This window comes from Passer montanus, unplaced genomic scaffold, assembly GCF_014805655.1.
Source record: "Passer montanus isolate IOZ18808 unplaced genomic scaffold, ASM1480565v1 scaffold31, whole genome shotgun sequence".
In the NCBI taxonomy this organism is placed as follows: domain Eukaryota; kingdom Metazoa; phylum Chordata; class Aves; order Passeriformes; family Passeridae; genus Passer; species Passer montanus.
In genome coordinates this window covers 8,153,303-8,176,012 of record NW_024367819.1, presented here as the reverse complement: position 1 = coordinate 8,176,012, position 22,710 = coordinate 8,153,303, and the positions used below count along the sequence as shown (strand labels likewise).

Genomic DNA, 22,710 nt, shown 5'->3' with positions numbered 1-22,710 from the left:
GACATAATCTTCCCTCTTTCATCAACATAGCAAAGATGAAACACCAGAAATACTTACAATTCCTAAGGCAAGTTTCTTCTACATCTGCTTTAGGCTATTTTGGCTGTAGCATTTATATACTCTAATTATTTTGTGCATTAAATACCATAAATATCCCTGTTGATTTTTGATCTATTTGTGGGTTCCAACATACAGCTGTATTTCATTTGGTTGAGAGGACATTCTGCAAGTAGGACTTGTACACCAATGCATTTTAGGGAAAATCATTATTATTTATGAATAAACCAGTGATGCTAACAGCTTTTCCCTATGTTACTGTTCACTTTTATGTCTGTGTACCTAAAACAAAGCATACCTCTGTGGGACAGAGGAAGAAAATTTACTTATGATTTACTTTGAAAGCAAGTGAACAATCACTTAGCTTTATGTGGCAGGAACTTTGAAGTCCATTTGCAACACAAAAAATACCTTTGCAAGCAAAAAAAAAAATCCTAGCAATTTCTTCAGAGACAACAGATCTGTCTCCAAGACAATACACCAGATTAGCAGAAGTATTTTCTCTCTCTTTATGAGTAAGCTCCCTCCCCAAATTAGCTTAACCTACTGTACGTGTAGCACAACATTAAGTATTTCTCCCTTTTGTGCACGTGTCTGGGGTTCTATTGATAGCTGCCATCTGCAAAAGGTATTTTATCTGACTGGCATGCACAGAATACATTTGGTTAATTTTGGTTAAGCACATCAGGAAGAAAAGAAGAGTTAGTAGCAGAGAGTAAGTTACATATCTCATAGAAAGACAATCATGCAGGTTACATCCACCTACCTGTACTAGTGCGATATGTGCCTGTGTGTGCTGGTTGCAGAGGGTCCCCCTGACTCTGGCTGAGACTCCTCATAGGGGGCTTCTGATAAACTCTGTCTTCGTAAATAGGATCTATATGGTGTTCTGGAGACTGCAGTGCCCTTAACTCGGAGCCAAGGTGGCTGTGCTGGCTGCTGTAAGATGCCCGAGACCCAGCTGCAAACAGATTTATAAGAGATGTTTAAGAGGGAGAAAACAAGAGACAGATACAGGATCTGACTATTAAAATTTTACTTGAAAATACCACTTAAACACACAAAAAAATAATCTCCAAACAAAACTAAGTAGTAAGTATTTTCAACATGTAAATAAAATTGCAAACAAGGGCAGCTACAGCTCCACTTAACCCCTTTAGCTGCATCATCCAGCTGCCTGCATCTACACAAAAAAATCCCATTTCTTCCAAGGAAACTACATATTTTGGTGAGATAGATATCACGATTATCATGTCTTCTTAAACAGAGACCAAAGAACTCACCACCTCCTCTCAAAAAACCCAAAAAACCCCCAAAAAGCAAACAAAAAAACCACAAAACCCCAACTCCCCCCCGCAAATAAAAAAAGTCCCAAACACGAACTCTCCCCCCCCAAAAAAAAAATCCCCTCAAACAAACAAAACCAAACAAACAAGAAAAGGCAAAAGCAAACAAAACCAACCAAACAAGAAAACTGTACAACCCAGGAATATCCTCAACTAAACGGGTCCAGGACTGGGGGAGGTAGGAGGGTTGGGGAGAAAAAAGCAGCAGCAGTCAGAACAAGTTTCACATGTTTTGCCTATATCTGAAGATCTACAAATGAAATAAGCTGTAGCTGATGAATGGATGTAGATTTACATGAAGGCTGATCTTTCAAATGCTTCCCAAAATTGCAATAGAATGGTTGTGCCTTATCAACATTTTGTCTTCAACACTTTGAAAAAAAATCAAGTTGCTAAGACTCTAAAACTTAAATATCCTCTGAGAATGAATAAATTAAACGCGCCTCCTGAAAAAAAAACATTTTAAGGACACAGCTTTTTTTTTTTTTTTGTAAATAACAAGGTCAACTTAAATATCCTCTGAGAATGAATAAATTAAACACGCCTCCTGAAAAAAAACATTTTAAGGACACAGCTTATTTTTTTTTTTTGGAAATAACAAGGTTAAACACAATTTTATTAAAACATCTTCTTTTTCTACTATTAAAAACAGATTATATTAGAACATTTAAAAATAAGACTTGTATATTTCCAGCTGTGATAGAAGTTGTCACTTCAATCCTTCTGCCACTCATATACTTCAGCTCTGTGGTCTGTTATCAAGATTGGCAAGAAGAGTCATGGGGATGCCACACAAACATTACACATTTTGAAGGTAAGAATAAAGTAAAGAAGGCAATAAGTATGCAAGTGACACTTTGCAAATGCCAGATCTATACACAAAGTGGTAACATGCTACTTTTAAGTGTTTAGAAAAGGAATCAAAGATACAATTATTCTGATCCTTGCTGCTAGTTCTGTGAGGTTGAAATCCTGGATGTAGGTGATGTTCCACTGGCTGAGCTTGTACTGCTCAGACCATGGGTGTAGCCATTCCTGCTGAGAGCCTCTGCCACAATCATTGTGTTTGCAGTAGTTTTGTTGCATAAACAGACACTAAATACTTTTCAAATGCAAAGAATAGATAAAAAGTAAGGTGCAATTGGAACACAGCATAGGAATATACACTGACACAACATTACTTAAACTTTAATACAAATTGTCTGGAGAAAAGAATAATTTTTTCCCTTTCCTTCTTCTAATCAGCTTTTGCCATATATGTGTTTTCTTCTGAATTTTTCAACTTTTGTGCATGTTTTTAGTGGAATGCCCTATTTGCATATTTTTTCCCTTCAAACATTTTTCAGTCTGACTTGCCATTAGCACACTGCTGAAAGTAATTCTGTTGCTCCCCTTACTAGAAAGTCTGCCAAGAATCCCAAATATTTTATCTCTAACAACAGCAATTATCCAGAAAGTAGATATTACTATTAGAGAATTAAATTCTTCATGGTCTACATTTTCAAAGCGCTCTTTAGCCCTGCACCCTCGAGACTGATTTTCAGAATAGCTGAACTGCTCCCACCAAGGTCTAGTATCCTTCAGAGTGGCCTGAAAAACTGCCTGTTGTGATTATGTCCAAATTTCAATGCATATTTGGCTCAATCTGTATCAGAGGGAAAAATACAGAAAAATTTTGGAGAACATTTCAGACATTTAACAGTGTATTAACAAATCAGACTTGCTACAGAATAAAGAATTATAACGTATTTTAGAAGCACTACAATTCTTTTGCCCACATACAAGTTAACAGTGGTTTTCAAACCACAGATTTTCTTCCTAACTCAGCTTCCTGTAAGCCAAAAGACTTTTCCCACTGAACTCAGTAGCAGTATAACTCAGGTATCAGCATGTTTCCAAACTGTTATCTGTAACTGTAATCTTTTGGTGAGGTGGGCTTAATTAACCTCCTTCATACTCTACCAATACTTCTGCATTTGCAAGTGCTGATACTAGTCTAAATAGAAGCTTAACATTAGTTTATTAAGCTAATATTGAACAGAGATTTACTGCCAAATTATACATGTAATTAAGACTTTAACACTACTGTACCAAACAGTAAGCACATGTATAACCAGAGAAACTTCTTGACCAAAACATTTAACCAACCTGATTTGGCTGAAAGCAGTTAAGTGGCAATCTAAAGACAACTTCAACGCATCCGAGTAAGAGCATTATGACTGAACATCTCCCTCAAGAAGTTCAAGAGTTAAAACCCTATCAGGGAGTAACTGTTACTATCCTTCTAACATTTCAAGAAAATTAAGATTTCAACAGGTAATTAAAATATTTTCATTTTAGAAATTAAACTACTCTCAAACCTCAGAAATTAGGTAATTTTAAAATCACGTATCTTAAACACCTTAAGTTTTAAGCAAAAATGATACTGTTCTATATGGAATTTTACTACACTATTTCCAAATTATCAGATGTCAATATTTAAACACAAAATACTATTACCCTTCAAGGTTTTTAAATCTAGCTAAAAAGACAATAAATCAAAATATTTATAAAAAGATGTAATGCTATCATACTTTTTAATGTTTCTATTAAGTTGGTATTTAAAAAACTAGAACAGCAAGCTGATTTAAGTTAAAAATTCTTTTCAGTTGCTCCTAGAAGTTTTTCTATGTATTCATTTCTTCTAGTCTCAACTGAGGTGCAACAGTTTTTTATTGCATATTTCATTTAAATATTAAAATAAACTAATTATTAGTTGTTAAACCAAGAGTTATATCCAGGAAAGGTCACACAGATAACTTGGGGATGTCAGACAACTGAATCCCTCCTCATTTACACACTCAACCCTCCACCACATTCTGCTGCTTTGGAAGGCACTGGAGAGACAGCTGAGATAACTGATCAAAACAAAGAGCATGAACTCAAAGAACTGATATCACTGAGAAGGAGAGGGGTAATACAGGGTATATATATAGGTAATATACAGGTAATACAGGGTCTCCTGCCTGTATCCTGGGTTAGCAGCCAACAGCTACATCCTCTCCTATTCAAAGCTGCAAGCTGATCTGTGCCACTGCCTTCAAAAACTCTTGCATTAAAGCAGTTTGAACTCACAGAGGCTGGAAAAGCAACCAGGTCAGAATGAACATGCAGCAACCAATATATTACTAGGAAGCAACAGAAGATAAGATCAGCAAGGCCCATGAGCAGTCTCGCATGAAGGAAGCTCAGTGCCATCAAAAGTGATTTCCCTAAACGTGGAGGCATCATGAATGCATGGCTCCCCCCAGACTGCACTCACCAAACCTTCTTATCCAGCTGCCAGCCCTTCACCCCACTAACACTGCACCTCTCTGTGTTGCCTGAAATCAAAGCAGTGATGTGCATCAAGGCCACACGCCTTTCTCCTACATATTCTGAAAATGGACTCAGCCCTACTACTCCCTGGTCAGCCCACCCTAACAGCAAAGCTATTTTTCTGTCAGAGAGCTAATCAGGCATCAAGCCCATTCACAGACAGGTCTATGCTCAAGTTCAAAGAAAACTCATTATTAAACTTTCGGTCCTGCTCGTCTTTATTTACTGATATGTATTCAGCACCAGAGCACAGCCAGAACTCTCATGATCATGGTGGTCAAAAAGTGGGGTAGTAGATTAATTTAAAAAGCCCAAAGCAACCAAACCTAGTAGATTAATTTAAAAAGCCCAAAGCAACCAAACCAATCCAAAACCACTGAGAAGAACTAAACCATTATTTAGGGGTTCAAGAAACCATCTATTAATCAATTATTCTAATAGTCCAATCTTGTTTCACAGAAGACTGAGAAATTATTTGATTGCATTGCCAGAGATGCATCACAGCAGAAGATAAATAAACACTATAAAATAGCTGCGAAAGGCACCAAATTAAGAAAAAAAGAAAGTTAAATTTTTTTTTAGAACAGAAACTGAATAACCATATGAACAAAAGCATACAGTAAGGAGAGTCTTCTCTGTCTTCTGAAGCCCCCAAGAATGAAACCTGAAAGCAAGTGGAACATCCTATCTTCTGCATCACTGTGGAGCTTTTAGAAGTCATCAGTGGCCAGGTTCCATCGGGTTATCACATGAGCCCCCAGCCAGGTGAACTGGATTAGGGCAACAAGGATAACCTAGAACTCTCCAGATGAAAATACACATTCCTACATGTGTACATTTCCTCTCTTCCCACATTCAAGAGGGGCAACAGAAAGAACACATGAAAAGTGCAGTCCTACCAAATTGGATAAAAAAGTTGATCTCCACTCTTTACACTTGAAAAATGCCCACCCTACTAGCTAAATTTTTCCACGTTTGTTAGATACATTCCTCAGCAGCATAGGGAAATAGTTGTTTCCTAGGAAATGCTCCTTTTTGACAAAGTCTCACTTCCCACAGGAAGATAAATACTGTAATCAGACAAGTGTAACATGAGAGAAATACACCAAATAATCCCTAATTGCTCTTCATAGCTGGTGCAGGCTGTCAAGAAAATAAATACAACAGACACGTTTGAGTGACACTGCTGATCTGACAGTTTAGGTCAATAAAGGAAACCAATATATTGGCATTTGCCATTGCAAGAAACTAAAGACGCTAAAATTACTGAAATTGATGGATGATGGGCATCGCATAAGCTCTAATAAATCTTGGACAGTTTTTATTTGTGCCCCTTTTGAAAGGCTTTATAACCTGACATCCTGCCTTGCTACAGCTTTAAGAAGAAGCCCTACAAAGTCATGATACTCTCTAAACATCTCTGATAGTAAGAGCATACAGTACTGTCCTCCAGTCCAGGATTTAAGAGCTCCCTGGAAACGCAAAATATGCAAGTGATAATCTCGATGTTAAAAAAACCCATTCAGATTTGACCAGATATACCATTCAGTCCTCATTCAAAAATCCTTGATCATTAAACACATTGATCAAGAGTCCTGTTAAACAATTTCCTTATGTATATGACACAGGAACATCATTAGTCACACAGGAGCTGAAGATCAACAACCATTGTACCCCTTATCAGTTACATGTTAACAACTTAATTAAATTAATTAAACATTGTTGCAAGCCCACACCTTCCAACACACAGCAGACCTCTGGCTACTTGAGGCATTAAATACCAAAATCAGACTGAACACACTACAACACTTTGCACTTAAGAAGATGCATCTTTCCGACAAGGAACATTAAAGATCCAGAGCTGGGTGCATCAATTCTTAACTTTAAATATAATGACAATGTTGCTTACACTACAAGTTTAAAAAAAACCTACAAATAAACAACAACCAACCCCAGACTATGGTAACATTTCAATAAGCCCATCATTGAGATAAGAGCCAGCAGGCACAGAATTTGAAAGAGAATCATAGGAATTTTGTGGCTTTGATATGTTGCATGCTTTTCAGAGGACTGAAAGAACTTTTTGATTTAAATAGCACATCATGACTGAAAACCCTTTTTGATGTAAGTTTCTCTTAGATGCTTGTCCTGAAATGCTACTATTAAATATACAGTAGCATAATAATAATAATGCTACTTATTAAATAAATATATATATACAGTAGATCAGGTCATAGCTTCACTGCAATTCTGAAAATGCAACATGTGACAAAGAGCATATGAACAGTGGGATTTTTACTCTGAACTCATATGTTATGAAACCTGTTTTACAGACACTAACTTATCTTAATTTACATAGTAAAGAAATTGATGTGAACACAAGTGCAGAATTAGAAGTGAACAGGAGGAGAAGTGGAGTCAAACATTCACAGCTCAAGTTTTGATACTGACTTTGTTTTGTGCCAGAAATTTAAGCAGAAACATCTCCAAAATGCCTGCCTGAATGTAGGCATCTTCAAGTCATAATACTGGAAAAGGAAAGTATGATCAACAAGTAATATGACTATAAATAAAACTAATAGAACTCAGATAAAGGAAATGTAACAGCACTGTATGATGAAAATTACTGTACCAAAGAGAAGAAAACCCTTCTAACCTGATGACTGAAAGTGAATACAAGTTGTTAAGACATGACAGATGGTTAAATTAACCAGTAAGACATGACAGGCCATATGGCAGCTCCAGCTAATGCACACCTTGGTACATCAGCTTGGGCCCCTAGCACACCAAAGACCTGCAGTCACTAGCATCAGGACACAGTCTCCAGTGAATTCTTTTTAACTGGGTTTAGGGTTTTTCTAAACACAGGATTCTCACCTGTATATATTTTACATACACACAAACACAAATGCATCCATTTTTTCTTTCCTGAAATACTAGAATGAAAGATTAACTAATGAAAGCTCAGAATTAAAACTCATTTCTGTTTTCACACTTTTTCCATTCTTACTACATTATTCTCTCTGACTCAGGACTATTTGTAGAGATACAGAAAGAAATAATGCCCTCAGTGAATTGAATAATTACACATGACATCTTTCAACTGATATCAAACTCTGGATGCCTGAAAAAAGCCCTACGGATATGCTACTTTGGCATCATCAGCCCAAACAATAGGAGCTCACCACCAAACAAAATGTCTGCCCCAATATTCAAGTCCCCAGAACTAAAAGAACACCCTTGCCTCACCTGTCAGTATCTCAGATTGCCTTTCCTCAGGTTTTCTTCTTAAAAGATTGAAGTGCAATACGATGCATGGTCTGGAGTGTTGCTTGCAAACTCTCACTGCACTGTCAAACCTATTAGCAGTGTCACCGTCAGGATACTGCCACGTTCAGCTCACACTGTGGAATTTCCCAGACATAATTTGTCCATTAACCAGATTAAGTATCTTAGAAAAGTCTCCTCAAAACAGATTGGCTTTGGCTGCTTAAGGGACACCGCAAAACCAACATCTGAACTAAGGCCAGCAGTTTTCACATTAGTGCTAAAAATAGAGAAAGGAAGGAGGAAAAAAAGGGATTACACTTTTGTAAGTGTAATAAACAGGCCCCAAATAAACTTTAAAAATCATTCCATAAAGTTTATTGTGTCTTTTAAGAAACCACATAATTTTTATCCCATTTAAACTAACCAAGTATTAAGTTAGTAAGTTTTTAACCAAATATTGGCATCCATTACATTTCTCAGCACATTTAAAAGAAAAATAAAGGTAGAAATATTTTTAAATAGTCCGTTATTTTAGCCATGCAATCTAACTTCACTATAAAGTATTGTATCAGTTATTATAATTCTAAGAATCTAGGGAAAACAGAGGGACCATACTATAAATTTGTACCTCATCCTAGGCATTTTCTTCTTACTGCTACTGCCCTCATTCTGTTGAAAAGCACTCACCTGCTCACAACATTTTATCAAAAATAAATTGCTAGTGGAAAAGAAAAGTTTGACTGGGAGCAAAGAAATAAGAGGCAAATATAGCCAGGAAGAAATAGAAGATTAAATGTGACAGACAAGTTCAGGGAGATAATTCCTATTTCATTTCTCATCTAGGGTACTGTCAATGAAGAAAAAACTAAAAACAGAAATTGCCCCAAAGCAACTACTACCATGCATCAACAATTTGCCTTCAGCCAGAAAAGAAGTAAAATATTTTATTTTTTAAAACCATTTAGCAAATTATCATCCTGGGTGTTACTTTGCATTTGTTTGGTGTTTTTTCTCTCCCTTCTCTTAAGCTCTGCCTCTTCCATGCCTCTCAACCCTGCCAATTTCACAAGAAAAGGGAAGAGAAGTCCCATGCACAAATGGGAACAGATGCTGCTATCTGGTTATACAAATCACTGTTCCTAACTTTCCTGCTCACTACCCACTTTGAGTGAGGGCCGAGTGCCTCAGCAACAGAATGATGTTACTAAGCAACACGGCCAAGCAGCTCTGCAGAAGCTGTTTGGATAGTTCACCACAGCTACACCACTACTGAAAACAATACTAGGCTTTTGTAGCAGCAGAGATCTTTGATGTTTTGCTTATCTTGATCTTAGAAAAGACAAAAACTTATTATTTCTAGTTCTGAACGCTAATAGTTTGTGTTACACCATGGGCTCTATGCTGACGCAAGGGTTGTGGCAATGCATTCAACGCAGCAAGTAAAGGAATGAAATACTGGTGTACTTGATGAGACAGGCCCCAAAAGCAAATATCCAGAAAAAAACCCTCTGTGCGATAGTCTGTGAAGCCCCACGGTGAATGCTTCACTGACAAGGACTGCAAACCAAAGGGAAGTAACAGTGCATCCTTAATTCCCCAAGGCTGTCTTGCTTCTTTCACAAGGCCGTACCTAAGCAAACTTGGAGACCCAATTTCTGCTGGTTAAGCAGCAGTATAGGCTAAACATCCAAAACCCTAAAGGTCTTTGGAGGGCTAGAGACCACTTCCAGCAGCATGAGTGATTTGCTAAGAAGCACTGCTGCCTCCAGCTAAACAAATCAGGCACTACTGCACTAATGCCTGCTGGTGAAAATTTAACTTTCTGATCGTGTTTAACACTGTGGAAAAGCACAGCAGCTAAAACCCCAGCAATTCGGAAGCCTTCCCCCAAACCGAGCATCAGCTCAGTCAACCTTAAACGGAGCAAGTTCTCACAGCAGCTCTGGTGCAGGGGGAAGGGGAAAACCTTTCCACATCAACTCCTCCCTGCACAAGGAACAGAAAGAATATATAGAGCTTACATCCAACTAGAAGTGAAATTCTCAAGATTTTCAGAGAATTTGTTAAGGAAGGAGCTTGTGGAACAATGGTTCCCAAACAAAAACACCAGTCACTGTGCAACACTGGGAAAGGTAGCAAAAGAAAACAAAACTCAATTGGGTAATGAAGTGTCAAGTCCGCCCAACTACAGTATTCCTCAACTGGCTTTTGCTGGGCAACCTGAATTCTTTACCTAATTGTAATGTCCTTCCTAGAAGATCAACATTCCAAGAGGTGATTTTCCTGCTAAGAGCAAAAAGGCAAACATAATTCTAACGAATCTCAACCACACATGCACCTTTAAAAAAGTATTAAATTATGAATATTCTTGTTTTGAAAACCTGTGATCCAGTTTCTGACAGACACAGCTGAAATCTCAGACAGGGTTTGCTCACAGAAAAGTGTTGGCAACTTATCTTTTGTAATTCCTTTTACAAAAAGATTGCACATTATTAGAGGTCTGAATGATTCTAAATTTGGAAATTTTATCTGTAACTCTTTGTATTCAAACTTGTCTTCCATTAAGAGAATAGAGAAAAGCATTGATGGTATTTGTTCTTTCACGTAAGGTCATCTTTGATAGAATTTTAAACACTTTCTCCTCTCAGAGGTTTTCTCCTCCTCAATGAAGACTTACTTGCAGTCCCTGGTTTCTAGACTTCACCAAGACATGAGGTCTAAGTATGTGAGATTCCAGGAGAAAAAAAATGGAGTTCATTATCGTTGTCTTTTTCTCAATGCCAAATTCAAGAAAGGGAAGATATCTCTGGATATTCTGTGACACTCTATTACTCATCAAGTTTTCACTATCCATTTGAGACTCACTGTATTTAAAATATGGGAGTTAAAACATGGACGTCTTATTAAATGCATACAAAATCAATTTGAATACAATCTAACTAAAGAATTTAGTTCTGCCTGTAAAGAAGTTTAGACCAACAATTACCCACTTTTAGAATTATGCTCAAAAGATTATTGTATGATTATTCAAGCTGGTTTTAGGTTGTTTCCATTATGCACTTATTGAGACCTCTGCTAGAAAACTTAAAATAGTCTCCTATTACTAAAGTCATTATAATCTAAAGCAATTCTAACAGGGATGCTCTAAATAAAAGAAATGCTGAATGCAGAGACAAAGAAAAGAAATACTGTTAACACCAACACATGAGTAGCTCAAGGACTGAAAATTTATGCTGAAATAATTGCTGAAATAATCCCATAAAGTTCTCTTTTAATTCATTATTCTTACGAATATAGCAATCATTCAATAGCATTTGAATATATTTGATATTTAGTATCCAACTTCCAAAGACTCAAAAATACTTTAAGTAAAACCTTCCACAATAAGCAACAAGCAAAGGAGGAAATGGATGGCTACAGATTCTTTTTAGCAGGAACTTATTTTAAGAGGAAACAAAAAAAGAAAAAAAAGTGAGCAGAGAAGAAAAGAAACAAACACAGCAAAACAGACTTTGCAATTAACCTCACAAATTCAGATTATTGTTGAAAAGCATGGCCAGAAAAGGACCTTAGGCTGAAAGAGTGCTGTCATTCCAGCAGAGAGTCCATGCTAAAATGAAATGGCCATGACAAATGCTGCAGAGACAAATGGTGAAAGAAGGTCACTGGCAAAAGGAAAGTAGATCTAAGATAAGGAACATAAGAAATGTGTTCACAGCAGTTTGCAATAAAGTACTGGAAGCGTTCAGCTTCAAGAATGACTTTAACAGTAATTTCAATTAGAAGAATGCGATTCATGTAGACCAGAGGTGACAAGCACTTGAGGCATTCTGAAGTGTCACACCATTAGTTACTGGCTATTCATAAATGCAAATTGACAGTATTTGCATGTCAAATGGCTGCCCTGCCTGTGAAGCCAACACTTCCATGGCCATACGGCTGGCTGAAGACGTGTGCATCAAGTTTTGCCTGATTTTAAGAAAGTGGTCCAAACTCTACTGCTGACTGAAAAAAGTAGTGACATGCAATCACAACCTTGATAAACTTCAGAGAAACTTTCAGCTAAGACAGTTAATTCTTGAATTTCTGAATTCACAAGATAGGATCTCAAGCATGGTAGGACACAAACTAGATCACTTTGGAGGAGTTACTCAGTTATGTTCAGCATTAGCTGATTCTTGCCAAAGGCGCCTCAAGATGCAACAACGACAGGGATGACATGAGCTACACAGGAACTACAGACAGAAAAAACCACAAAATTTCAACGAATAAACCTTGAAAACTTTGAAGTTTGGTCAGAGACCAGACAAAGTGCAATCATGGCTCCAGGAGGTCACTGTATTCACTAGGGCTATTGGGTTCAAATCTTTTGAGGGAAAATGGAGAAGCACTAGCTGACAAAGATGCTCCAATCTAACACATCATGGCTGGTTAGTTAAAGCCCTAAAATAAAAGGCTGATGGTAAAAAGCCACTCAGAAGATACCTTCAGCTCTCACTCCCTCCTTGGCAGATGAATTACAGAAATACAGAAAGTCTTGGGTTGGAAGGAACCTTAAAAATCATCTAGTTTTAAACACCCCTCAACATGGGCAAAGACGAACTATCCTAAAAGCTGCCAGTGACTCAACTAATACTGTCTTTTTTCAAAAAAAGTAAACCCTTCATCAAATTAATTATTCTTACCAGAATAACAATAATCTATATTTACTGTGAGAAGCTACGAAATCTAGCAGCCTCTCCTCTGTTAAGAAATGGAGAAAACACACTAAGTCAGGTCTGTGTACAACAAGCTTCTTTATTTCTTGATAATCCATGCAGGACAGTTCAGATGAAATGAAGGCTAGAAAGCGTCTCTTGCCTACAGAGGGTCACAGCTGTGTACAGTTCTCCAGATGAAGTCCTAACCCTCCCAGTTTTGCTTGTTATGTGAGGCAATGAAATATTATATTATGTTCCTAATACAGGTGGCTGAGATATGCTGTACTCAACCAGGTCACATAGGTATTTTCCTACTCTTCTTTTCAGCCAAAGATGCTGAACATGTAACTAGCTATTAAGTGTATTATTACCTCAGCTCCAATCCTGTTCTGCCCCCTCCATCTTTCCACATCTTCCTCTCTTCAGAAAATGCCTTCTAATATACCACTATCAAGAAGTTTCCTTGGCTTATTTCATAGTTTTGTGCCAAGATAATAAAATGAAAAAGTATTTTTCAAGTAGCCAAAAAGAGTTCTCCTTGTGGAACTTTATTAGGAGTACCCTTCCTTTCCACTACTTCAATCTTCAAAATGACAAACTGAAAATGTTCCTTTACCCAGGTCCCTGCCCAACTACACTTTTGCAAGAATATCCATCTTCTCTAGCTTATCTAAACATTTCCCAAGTGCCACTATAGAAAACCCATGCTCAGAGCCCTGACAGGAAATAGAAAGACATCAAATATCATCCAAGAAAAGATCAGTAAGCAGGTCATTCCAGCACAATCTGTTTTTGGAGAACTCCAGTTGCAAATTATCCCATTAACCATGTACTACCTTCATGTCTTTTATTATTCTTTCTATCAGCTTATGTTGTAATGTCCAAAGAACACTATGATTAGCAGATCTGTAATTTTTCTTTCACTCAGTCCTCCCTTGCTCCATGGTATATTAGCCCCAAATACACAAAGGACTGATCTTCTCCCTCTCCACCTTCTTCTCCCCCACAAATATCTGAAAGAGTCCAAATCATCCTCTTTTACAGGCCATGCTCCCAGGATTGAAGAGCTTATGACACCTTTTGGTGATCAAATGTAAATATGACTGCATTCCCACTGAACCAGGATGCTCAGTTAAGTAGTGGGGTGGGGGAAAGACCCCATGGAGAGGTGTCATTTTGCTCTCCAGTGACAGGAAATCTGCCCTAGTACCAGAGAGTCACAGCTCCTTCTCCACCCTTACTCTCCTCCCAGACAACACTCTTTAAACCCAGGGACAGCTTTAGCTGGATGATCAAAAGCTTTTACTGCCTGAGAGCAGCACAGCTGGCTAGCTGATAAAAGGGATGCTTTGCACCTGGATTGGACTGAGAGGATAAAGGGCCATAAGGCTAGACATAGACATACATTGTGGAGGAAGTAAATATAGAAAAGCATATGCAAAAATCTCCTCAGTAAAGGGAGGACTGCGTGTGATTTCAAACCACTTGTATTCAATATAGCATTTTCTATTACAGCATCGCAGAATAGTTTGGGTTGGAAGGGATCTTAAAGATTAGTTTCAACCCTGTCAAAGGCAGGACACTTCTTCACTAACACACTGTAAGTTGCAACTTGATGTACTTATTAGAAATCTATGTGATCCAACTGGTGGTTTCATATGCCATGCCTTATAATTGTAAGATTAGTCATCACTTGGTCCTTCTCATTTCAGCGTATTAAATTGTGACTTTTGCTTCTAACCGCATATGACCATGTACAATTCCATGGATTCATTATCATTAGACAATATCTCTCTGTCCTCTCCAGTATCACTTCTATAAAACCAAAAGGTATTCTGTTCTGGGTCCACACCTATGTGATCTTCAAATTTGACCCTATGATTACTGAAAAATTGCCTCATTTATCTCCCATGATTGTTCGCAGAGCAAATTTGGCCCAGTGTAGCTTCTGGCAGCTGTTACCACTGACAAGTACTGTGTTTCACCCATGAGCACTCTGCACGTAGCACAGGCAGACATGGGCAACCTCCCCACACAAGCTTTGGCCTTAAATAAAGGTGTCTTCCACAACTGCCCATTTTTCCTTCTTCTTTCTGCCATAATTAATTATTCTGCACTGCTTTAAAGAGACACAACAACCCAAAAGCCATTAGATATGCTTATGTTACTGAGGAGCTGCAGACTGACTTGCTAAATCTGAGCTACTCCATCTATTACTAAAAGTTTCTGTGCCACAGCAACTGGAAAGGATGATGTTTTCCACTACAGTAAAAATGAAGGATGTTCTCACATCCCTTAAATACCCAAAAACCATGATGAACATAAGATTTCTGTCATTTTTTATCAATACTTTTGCAACAAACATTTCCAGGCTACTGGATAACGCCTTGCAACAGGGATTGAGACTGAGGAAGCTGCAGCTTTCACATGTGCCTTCTCTGCCCAGTGCATAAGCAAGAAAAACACAATCATCCCATTTTAGACTGTACAGCACTAATAAATATTTTCACTGATGCCATAAAAGACTGAGTGTCAGAAATTTGATAGAAGGGGACCCTGCCTTTGCTTATACTCCCTATCTCATACAACAGCACTCTCCTCTGTTCCTAAGGAGTTTGAGGCCAAAGACCTATAACACAGAATCATGCTCCTGGCAACTGAAGAGGAGAATAGGTACATGAGGACACCATTGAGACCCGAAGGCAAAAATGAGTTATAATAGGCAAGGATGAGGCTTAGCCTCACTAGCACATCCTTAAGACCCAAAAGTTTGGATGCATAATCGTTTATGAGGCCCTATTATCTTCCTGCAATCTCATACTAAACAGAACACAGATCAACATAAGCAAGACAAGCATAAGAACTGTAGTGCCAGCACGGGTTAATGTATTTCCATTGCTCTAACCTAAGTTCCATGAAGTCAGGTTCCCAAAACACTGCTCTTTGACTTCATCATTCCATGGGATTTCAGCAGCCAAGAAAAGCTGGCAAATTCCAGCTCCTTGATTTAACCATCATTCTGCTAGGGACAGAGACTCTTCTCTGTTACCTTTTTGTCAACTTCACCTCCTTCTTGTCCTCCTGATCAATGGGTATATAAGCAGAGACATTTCAAATTCTGCTCTGATGCTTAAGAAATTTCTTCTAATGATTTGCATACTTCAATTTGAATCCTGGCCTTCTTACACTGCTAAAGTTCAGGACCAGAGTCCAGAAACCACATTTGTGGTTACCAAGCAACAGCACAGGCCTCAGTAGTCCCAGAAGCATGTCTGATGTTACATTTACCCAAAATCTCAGAAACAGCCACTGCCATACAGTTTCCCAGTCATTTGGTTAAAATACTTGCAGCTTTACACAAGTTGAACCCATTTTCAGCAGCAGTGCACACTGGTGCTCTTTGCCCAAAAAGCTTGTTAGTCTGCAATATTATTTGATTGAACACCCCTCTGAAAGATCATTAGGAGTATCAGCCAAATAATGTCCCTCATCAAGAATGGGAAGCAAAGGGAAAGGTGGTAATCAGTGAAAGAACAGGACCCAAGTTTACACACATTTCTTGTGTTTGCTCACATTGGGAGCCAACATCAAATTCATTAGCTCAAAGATGCACATGGGGCTTCTGTATTTGGCTCTTGTCAATTATTCCTCTCCTATGAGCAAATTAATTTCAGGTGATCTAAATCTGAAAGATTCAGGAGCAAAAATCATGGCAACAATAACATATTTCAAAGTCATCCACCTTATTCCTTCTGCTTTCTTGCTGTACACTGTCCATTGTGGATACCTTTTCCAAACTGGAACTGAGGACTGTTGTAAAGGTTTCAGTTGTAACAATTAGAAACATAACTATTGCTAAAGAAATAGGTAGAATAAGTGACAAAGAAAATCAAAGTGAACATTGAGTTGTGTATTTGTATCAACTAAAGCAACACCAGCATATCTAACCTCCAGGTTGCAATGTGGAAGCAAGTAATTTTGTATCAGAAAGACAACAAATTCCATGTTCTGATTAATATCTGAAATATTGCTGGATATTACTCAAAATCTTCCACTTTGTTTTCTTATCTGAAAGAAAGAGTCTCAAAACAAATAAGAGTAAAAGGAGAAGAAAAGACCCCTAAGACTGCAGTGTCTGTCCCAGAACAAAAGAGCATTAACAGTGTTCTCATGTGTAAAGACTCTGGCAGCAGATAAAGGAATTTTCCAGCTAATAAAAACAAAGGAAAAAAAAAAAACTTAGAAAAAAATCTATGGAAAACTACTTTGGTTAAAATTAATGAAGCAATTTGGTTCTCTCTATAAAAGAGATGCTCACAGGATTCTGTAAAAATACAGAATAGTTACGGGAAACAACTGAGTGTCCTTTCTGTTATGATCAATCATATAGATGGTCCAAGAGCTTATGTTAAAGCCAAAAAAAAAAAAAATTCAAATATTTTTCTTCCTTGCCTGTCCAAAAAAGTACAATGGCACATCACACCTAGACTATTTTATTAGGTCAGCCCTGTGTCTCAGGTGGGGATTTAAAGGCACAGGGAACTTTTAATTCTGAGGTGATTCAGATTCACTTTGGCTGTAAGTTAACAGTAATGCAGCTCTTCTAGCACAAAAGCAAGTACAGTGTGATTTACTGAAGACTTCTGATTTACTGAAGACCTCTAATAAGATAATATTTTTAAAGATTGCAATGAACTAGTGATATATAGATGATCCAATATCTTCATGCAATCAAAAGGAAACGTCAATCCATGCTAGCAGTAATGTACATCAGGTATCCCACAGAAAGTTGCTTAAGCTGTTCTGTGCCCCTATGATTGCACACTGACATTAACATGTCAACACTCACCATCAAATAGAAGTCCTGCCGTAAGCCCCAACAGGAAACCAGGGTTCAACATGTCATATGCAGTGAAAAGCTTACAGAAGGAGAAGGGGTAAAGGAAGGTCCCCAGCAAAGAGAGATGAGTGAGGCAAAACATATGAAGAAGCAGAAGGAACCAATTAAGAGCCTGATAAATTTAGAACTCTTTGCTCAATAAGGAGTGGAAAGCATATTTTATGTATTAACCCATGCCACATTTTTATAAACTGGTGTTATTTTAATGTTAGTACTACACTTGGATACAAATAGTCTTACTCAGAAAAGAAAAATTCTTTCCCATTTCGATTTTACTTGAAAGAAGATTGTAAACATCAGGCTGAGCACTGAAGTTTTCAACACTGGTAGCAGCAGAGCTGTCTAGAGGGATGCTGCAGTTCTTGTTTCAGTGAAATGTGTCACCACTACATGAAAGACAGCTGTGTAATATTCTTTCCATCTAACATTACATCAAGTGATTCACACCAACACTCATTTCTTAAACTTAACCTTTTAAGTAGAGCTTATGAAACATCGTGCAGTCTTCAAGCAGGATTATTATCCTTTGAGTTTTTTGTAATAAGGCAATGCATAAAACTACTTTCCATTGCATTACATGTCTCTAGTCTTCCCTAAACATGGATGAAGAGGCAGGAGTGGCTTTGTAACACTGGGGCTGCTCCCAGCCACATAACCTGAGGCACAAACCACATGAACAACACACTTTGACTGCCTCCTTCCCCTTGGCTCCTAAATAAACTCAGTACTCCTCTAGCACTGTCTGTCTGATTCTGCCCACGAGAAGATGCTTCAGAGGAGCATGAAGAGTGGGCACCTGTGCCATGACCTGCTTCCTGAAAGTTTTCCCATATTTCTGCTGCTTGCTGTCCTAAACACTCCTTCTTCCAGGCAAAATGGGCTGCTTTGTTGAGTTTGGCTCCCAGCAGCACTCCAAAGCTTAGTCCAGGTGTGGAAGCTGCAAGAAGGTATTTACAAACTGTGCTTTCTGGATTTGGATCGCTGCTTGAACAGACGGTCGAATGTGCTTGGGAGCAGTGCAGAGCAGAAAACTACTTCTAAAACTGTAATTGCAGATCATAGCAATGAAGCAGCTAGACTAAGAATAAACACAGCAAATGTACACTCACCAGAGCCACTATATACACATGTACACACACACCCATACACACACACACTTGGCAGTGGCAGCAGCTCAAATATAACTAGACTAAAAGCCATTTCTGAAGACGTTTCTAAGGTTACTCGGTTAAAACTGAGTCATTGCACGCTGTTGCATGTCTCATCTGAAATTCAGGATGAAGTCTAAGAATTGCCATTTTTAAAATTCCAAGTTGTTTCATAATCAAATTTGTAAGAAATTAATATAAATAATGCCATCTCCTCAGTTAAGTCCCACAGAGATTATGTTTTGGGTCATCTATGTAACTTTTTGCTTGATTTTTTTTTAATGGATCTTATCTGAATGTTTTCCCTTTTAAATATCTGAGTCTGGCACTGATACAGTTTGGCTTGTTTAGCACACTGAAACCCAGTAGTATTCATGAACTAGATAGCTCCAGGACAAATTTCTAGTATAATGCAAAAATAATTAAAACAAATGCATCATTTGTGTTTCTAGTAATTACTACAAATACTTATTTTTTTATTGCCAGATATAAAAAAAAGATTACTTAGCATAACATCATCCCTGTGATGACACATACATGCCAATGCGACTTCACATTAATCACAGCAGGCAAACCATCAATCAGTGCAATGTGACAACTGTTCTCCATTCTTCCTCCTCCTCTCTCGCTCTTAAAAACCCCAAAAAACTTAAATTCATCTTTGGATGTTTCGAACAAGAAGCAAAACCACTATTTATTGAACATTAGCTTTTCAAAATACTATTGCTTGCTCTCCTTCTCAGTGGGTTTGATTTCTAACATAATGACTGAAAAACTCCTGCAAAAATATAATATACTTACAGCTCAAATTCAAAACTTATTCTGAGCAAAAATACTTACAGAAAAAAGGAAGAAATTAAGATTACCTTAGCAGTATCTGTAACATCTGATCCTGGCTAACTCTAAAGCATATGCTAATTTTAAGCCTCTGAGTAGTCCATTGGCTTCAGTGAATCCAGTGAAAGTCTAGAAGATTAGTCAGGCACTTAACACTGCTAGCAAATGTGTAACTCTGGGATGGCAGTGAGGCCAAGAGGAACAAGCATAAGAATGGCAGTGGAAAATAAGGGGTAGGAGCACACAATAGGAAACCTTTGCAAAAAGAATGGATCATGTGATAGAGCTCCTTTCAAGGACTACTTGAAAGGCATGTCACCACTGTGGGGAAAAAAAAAGAAAAGGTATTTACTAACATACTGTTGCTTACACTGAGTCTTTGAAGTAGCAATACTTTCTCTCTCCAGGTCTGCCACCTAATACTTATTCAAGTTACACGACTTTCCATTTGTTATGAAATAAAACAACGAGGGTTTTTACGTATCTTAAAATCAAATCCCTAAGGGATGAGTGACCCAATAAATTGTTATGTTTGCTATGATCAGCCCAGCACTTGGCAAGGTTACTGTTGCTTTATCAATTTTTACAAACTCAACAGCAAACTCAAATGGTAAATCACTACTTCCCTCCTATAGGAAAATCCACACAAAAATACACAAGCCATTTCCTAAATGCATGTATCATCTATATGCTTTTTATTTCACCAAAGCCATAAATCAGTAAATCAGGCAACGCCCTGCAGTAGGCTTTAAAAAGATGCAGGTTATGCAAGATGCTGAAGTCTTATCAAAAGCTTTTAGTTAAAAGCAATCCAAGAAAATGAATGTCAGTTCCCTAACTTTTATTCAAAACAAAGTAGAAAATTCTGTTAGGAATGTCTACAGAAACATTATTGGCCAAGAAGGCCAAAAGAGCCTAAATCCACATTCAACTTGGATCTAGCTCAGGACAAACAGCTTCTGTAGCACTTCAGAGTCATTACGCTGGACCTTAACCCCTAAATAAAAAAGTGTTGGATGAAGCTAGCATCACAGATTTGATGCTGCAATGACACAAAGATGTCTTCTTAAAAAAAAAAAAGCAAAAAAGTACTGTGCCTGTTAGCAACTTCACAAAGCAAATACTTCTATCCTAGAATAAAGGCAAGAAAAACCAGGCAAATACTAGTAGCTCATAGCCACAGGTATATAAGTTTTAAATCGATTTTTTTCTCCGTTCCCTTGATGCTGACAGTTCCATCCATGCCTTTTTAGACTCGAACTCTTGCTATACAATGAAGTTAGAAAACTCCCTAAAATACAAAGTCTGTGGCAATCTTAAATTTCCACTGTACAAAGCCAGTATTTAATACCTGCGGCCAACAGTGTTGGACTACAGCAGGAAGAAGTTGTATTAATATAAATGGTAAATAAACCACTTAATATTCTGAGACTCAATATTTGACAACAGGTTTGATATAAACATCCTGAGAGCTTGAATTTCACCTTAATTTAACGATATTGTCACCTTACTCATTCTGAAATAAAAATGAGGTGTTATTTAAAAGTTTTAAAATTCCTGCCCTTTAAATATGGAAAAAATCCAGCAAACAGTTCTTACAAGGAGCTAGATCAAAACAATATTTTATTATTAGTTAATTCCATCTGTGTGTTTAGACACACAGGAATTACATAGGATGCTGACAACAGCTGGAGTGGGGGAGGGGAGGTGGGTGAGAGGAGAAAGGGGGGTGAGGTCTTCACTCCAGTAAGACTTGTGTACCTGACTGATAAACTCAGCCTAACTTCTTGATGTATCCTATTTATCTTCAAATCTATTTATGTCACACAAGAGAACATATGAGCATAGCAGCTGTTACTATAGCAATGAAACTGAAAATTTTGAGAACACAAAAAACCCACCCCTGAAGGATGCTCAGTTTAGCAAAGAGATGGTTTAGAGAACAGCGCACCAGCATCTCACTTCTTGGATCTGCTCAAAGTCTGCGTTTACAGAGACATTAAATCAGCTGTAACAGCCTGTTCCCCAAAGAGCACTCGGAGCCAAATCACCGCTACCTCTTACTCGGCACGACTCGGTACACCGGGAGTTCCTGCTAAGTAACCCCAAACTTGTCAAGTACGCCTGAGCCGCCTGTAAATCCGGGGAAAAGCGATTCCCTGCAAAAGGCTCAGAGGTTCTGATGGCGGCAGAGAAGAGATTCGCCATAGTAACAAACCCCCCACCCGCACCGCGGGTCACAGCGGCGAGCCCCGCACCCCCCGGCAGCACGCACACCTGCCCGGCGCCGGGAAGGCGGGACGAGCCGGGAGAACTCAGGTACTTTGCTCCAGCAGCGCCAAGCAGCCTCTCCGAGCACGACCCGCGGTGAAACCCACCCGCAATTCCCCCAAGTACCGTTCCTCTGCCAAACGCCCCCCAGTCCTCCCCTCCCTGCCACCCTCGGCCGGCGGCCCTGCCCCCCGCCTCTCGCCGTCCCTCGCCCCCGCCGCCTCCCCCGGCGGCACCGCGCAGCCCCGTCCCCGCCGCGGACCCGAGGCGCTGCCGGCCGCGGTTTTACCTGCGAGGGAGCCGGGTCTCTGCAGGGTGGCGGTGGCGTACAGCTCCTGGGAGTGCTTGCTGTACTGATCGGCAGCGTGAACAAGCCGCTTGGTAGGCGACAGGGTGGCGTAAGTGCCGATGGTGGAGCTTAACTGGTGGATAGGAGAGGAGGAAATGTTAGACTGGACGGTGGGCGGGGAGGTCACTCGGATGGGGGACGGCGACAGTCCCGCCGAGGAGACGACGATGTTGATGGGCGAGCTGGTGCTGTAGGACTTGGCCAGGCGGCTGGGGGACTGCTTCGGGGAGGAGAGGCGCTGCGCGGTGGCGTAGGCGGCGCCCTCGGCGGCGGAGCCGGCCCGCGGCAGCTTGGTGGGGGAGCCGCCGGGCTGGGCGGGCAGCGGGGAGCTCACCCGCTGCGCCGGCAGCGTGGAGCTGGCGTAGTAGAGCGCGGCGGCGTGCTGGGGCTCGGGCAGGTGGAAGGCGCTGCCGTGGCTGGGCGCGAAGGGCTCCCGCGGCTGCGGGGCGGCGGGCGGCGGCGGCGGCTCCGGGCC

At 39.3% G+C, this 22,710-nt stretch overlaps 1 protein-coding gene across 6 annotated transcripts in view; it reads right to left on the bottom strand.

Moving 5' to 3' along the window:
• Positions 1–22,710, bottom strand: part of CTNND2 (catenin delta 2) — a 646,153-nt gene that overhangs the window by 252,653 nt on the left and 370,790 nt on the right. For 5 of the 6 annotated variants that reach the window (XM_039714844.1, XM_039714842.1, XM_039714845.1 and 2 more), the window contains 2 exons: positions 22,176–22,308; positions 824–1,018 (listed from right to left, as the gene is read on the bottom strand). In XM_039714844.1, coding sequence (XP_039570778.1) covers positions 824–1,018; positions 22,176–22,308 — 328 coding nt within the window. Of the gene's footprint in view, positions 1–823; positions 1,019–22,175; positions 22,702–22,710 lie in introns of all 6 variants that reach the window. The other variant, XM_039714847.1, reaches the window with a different exon arrangement.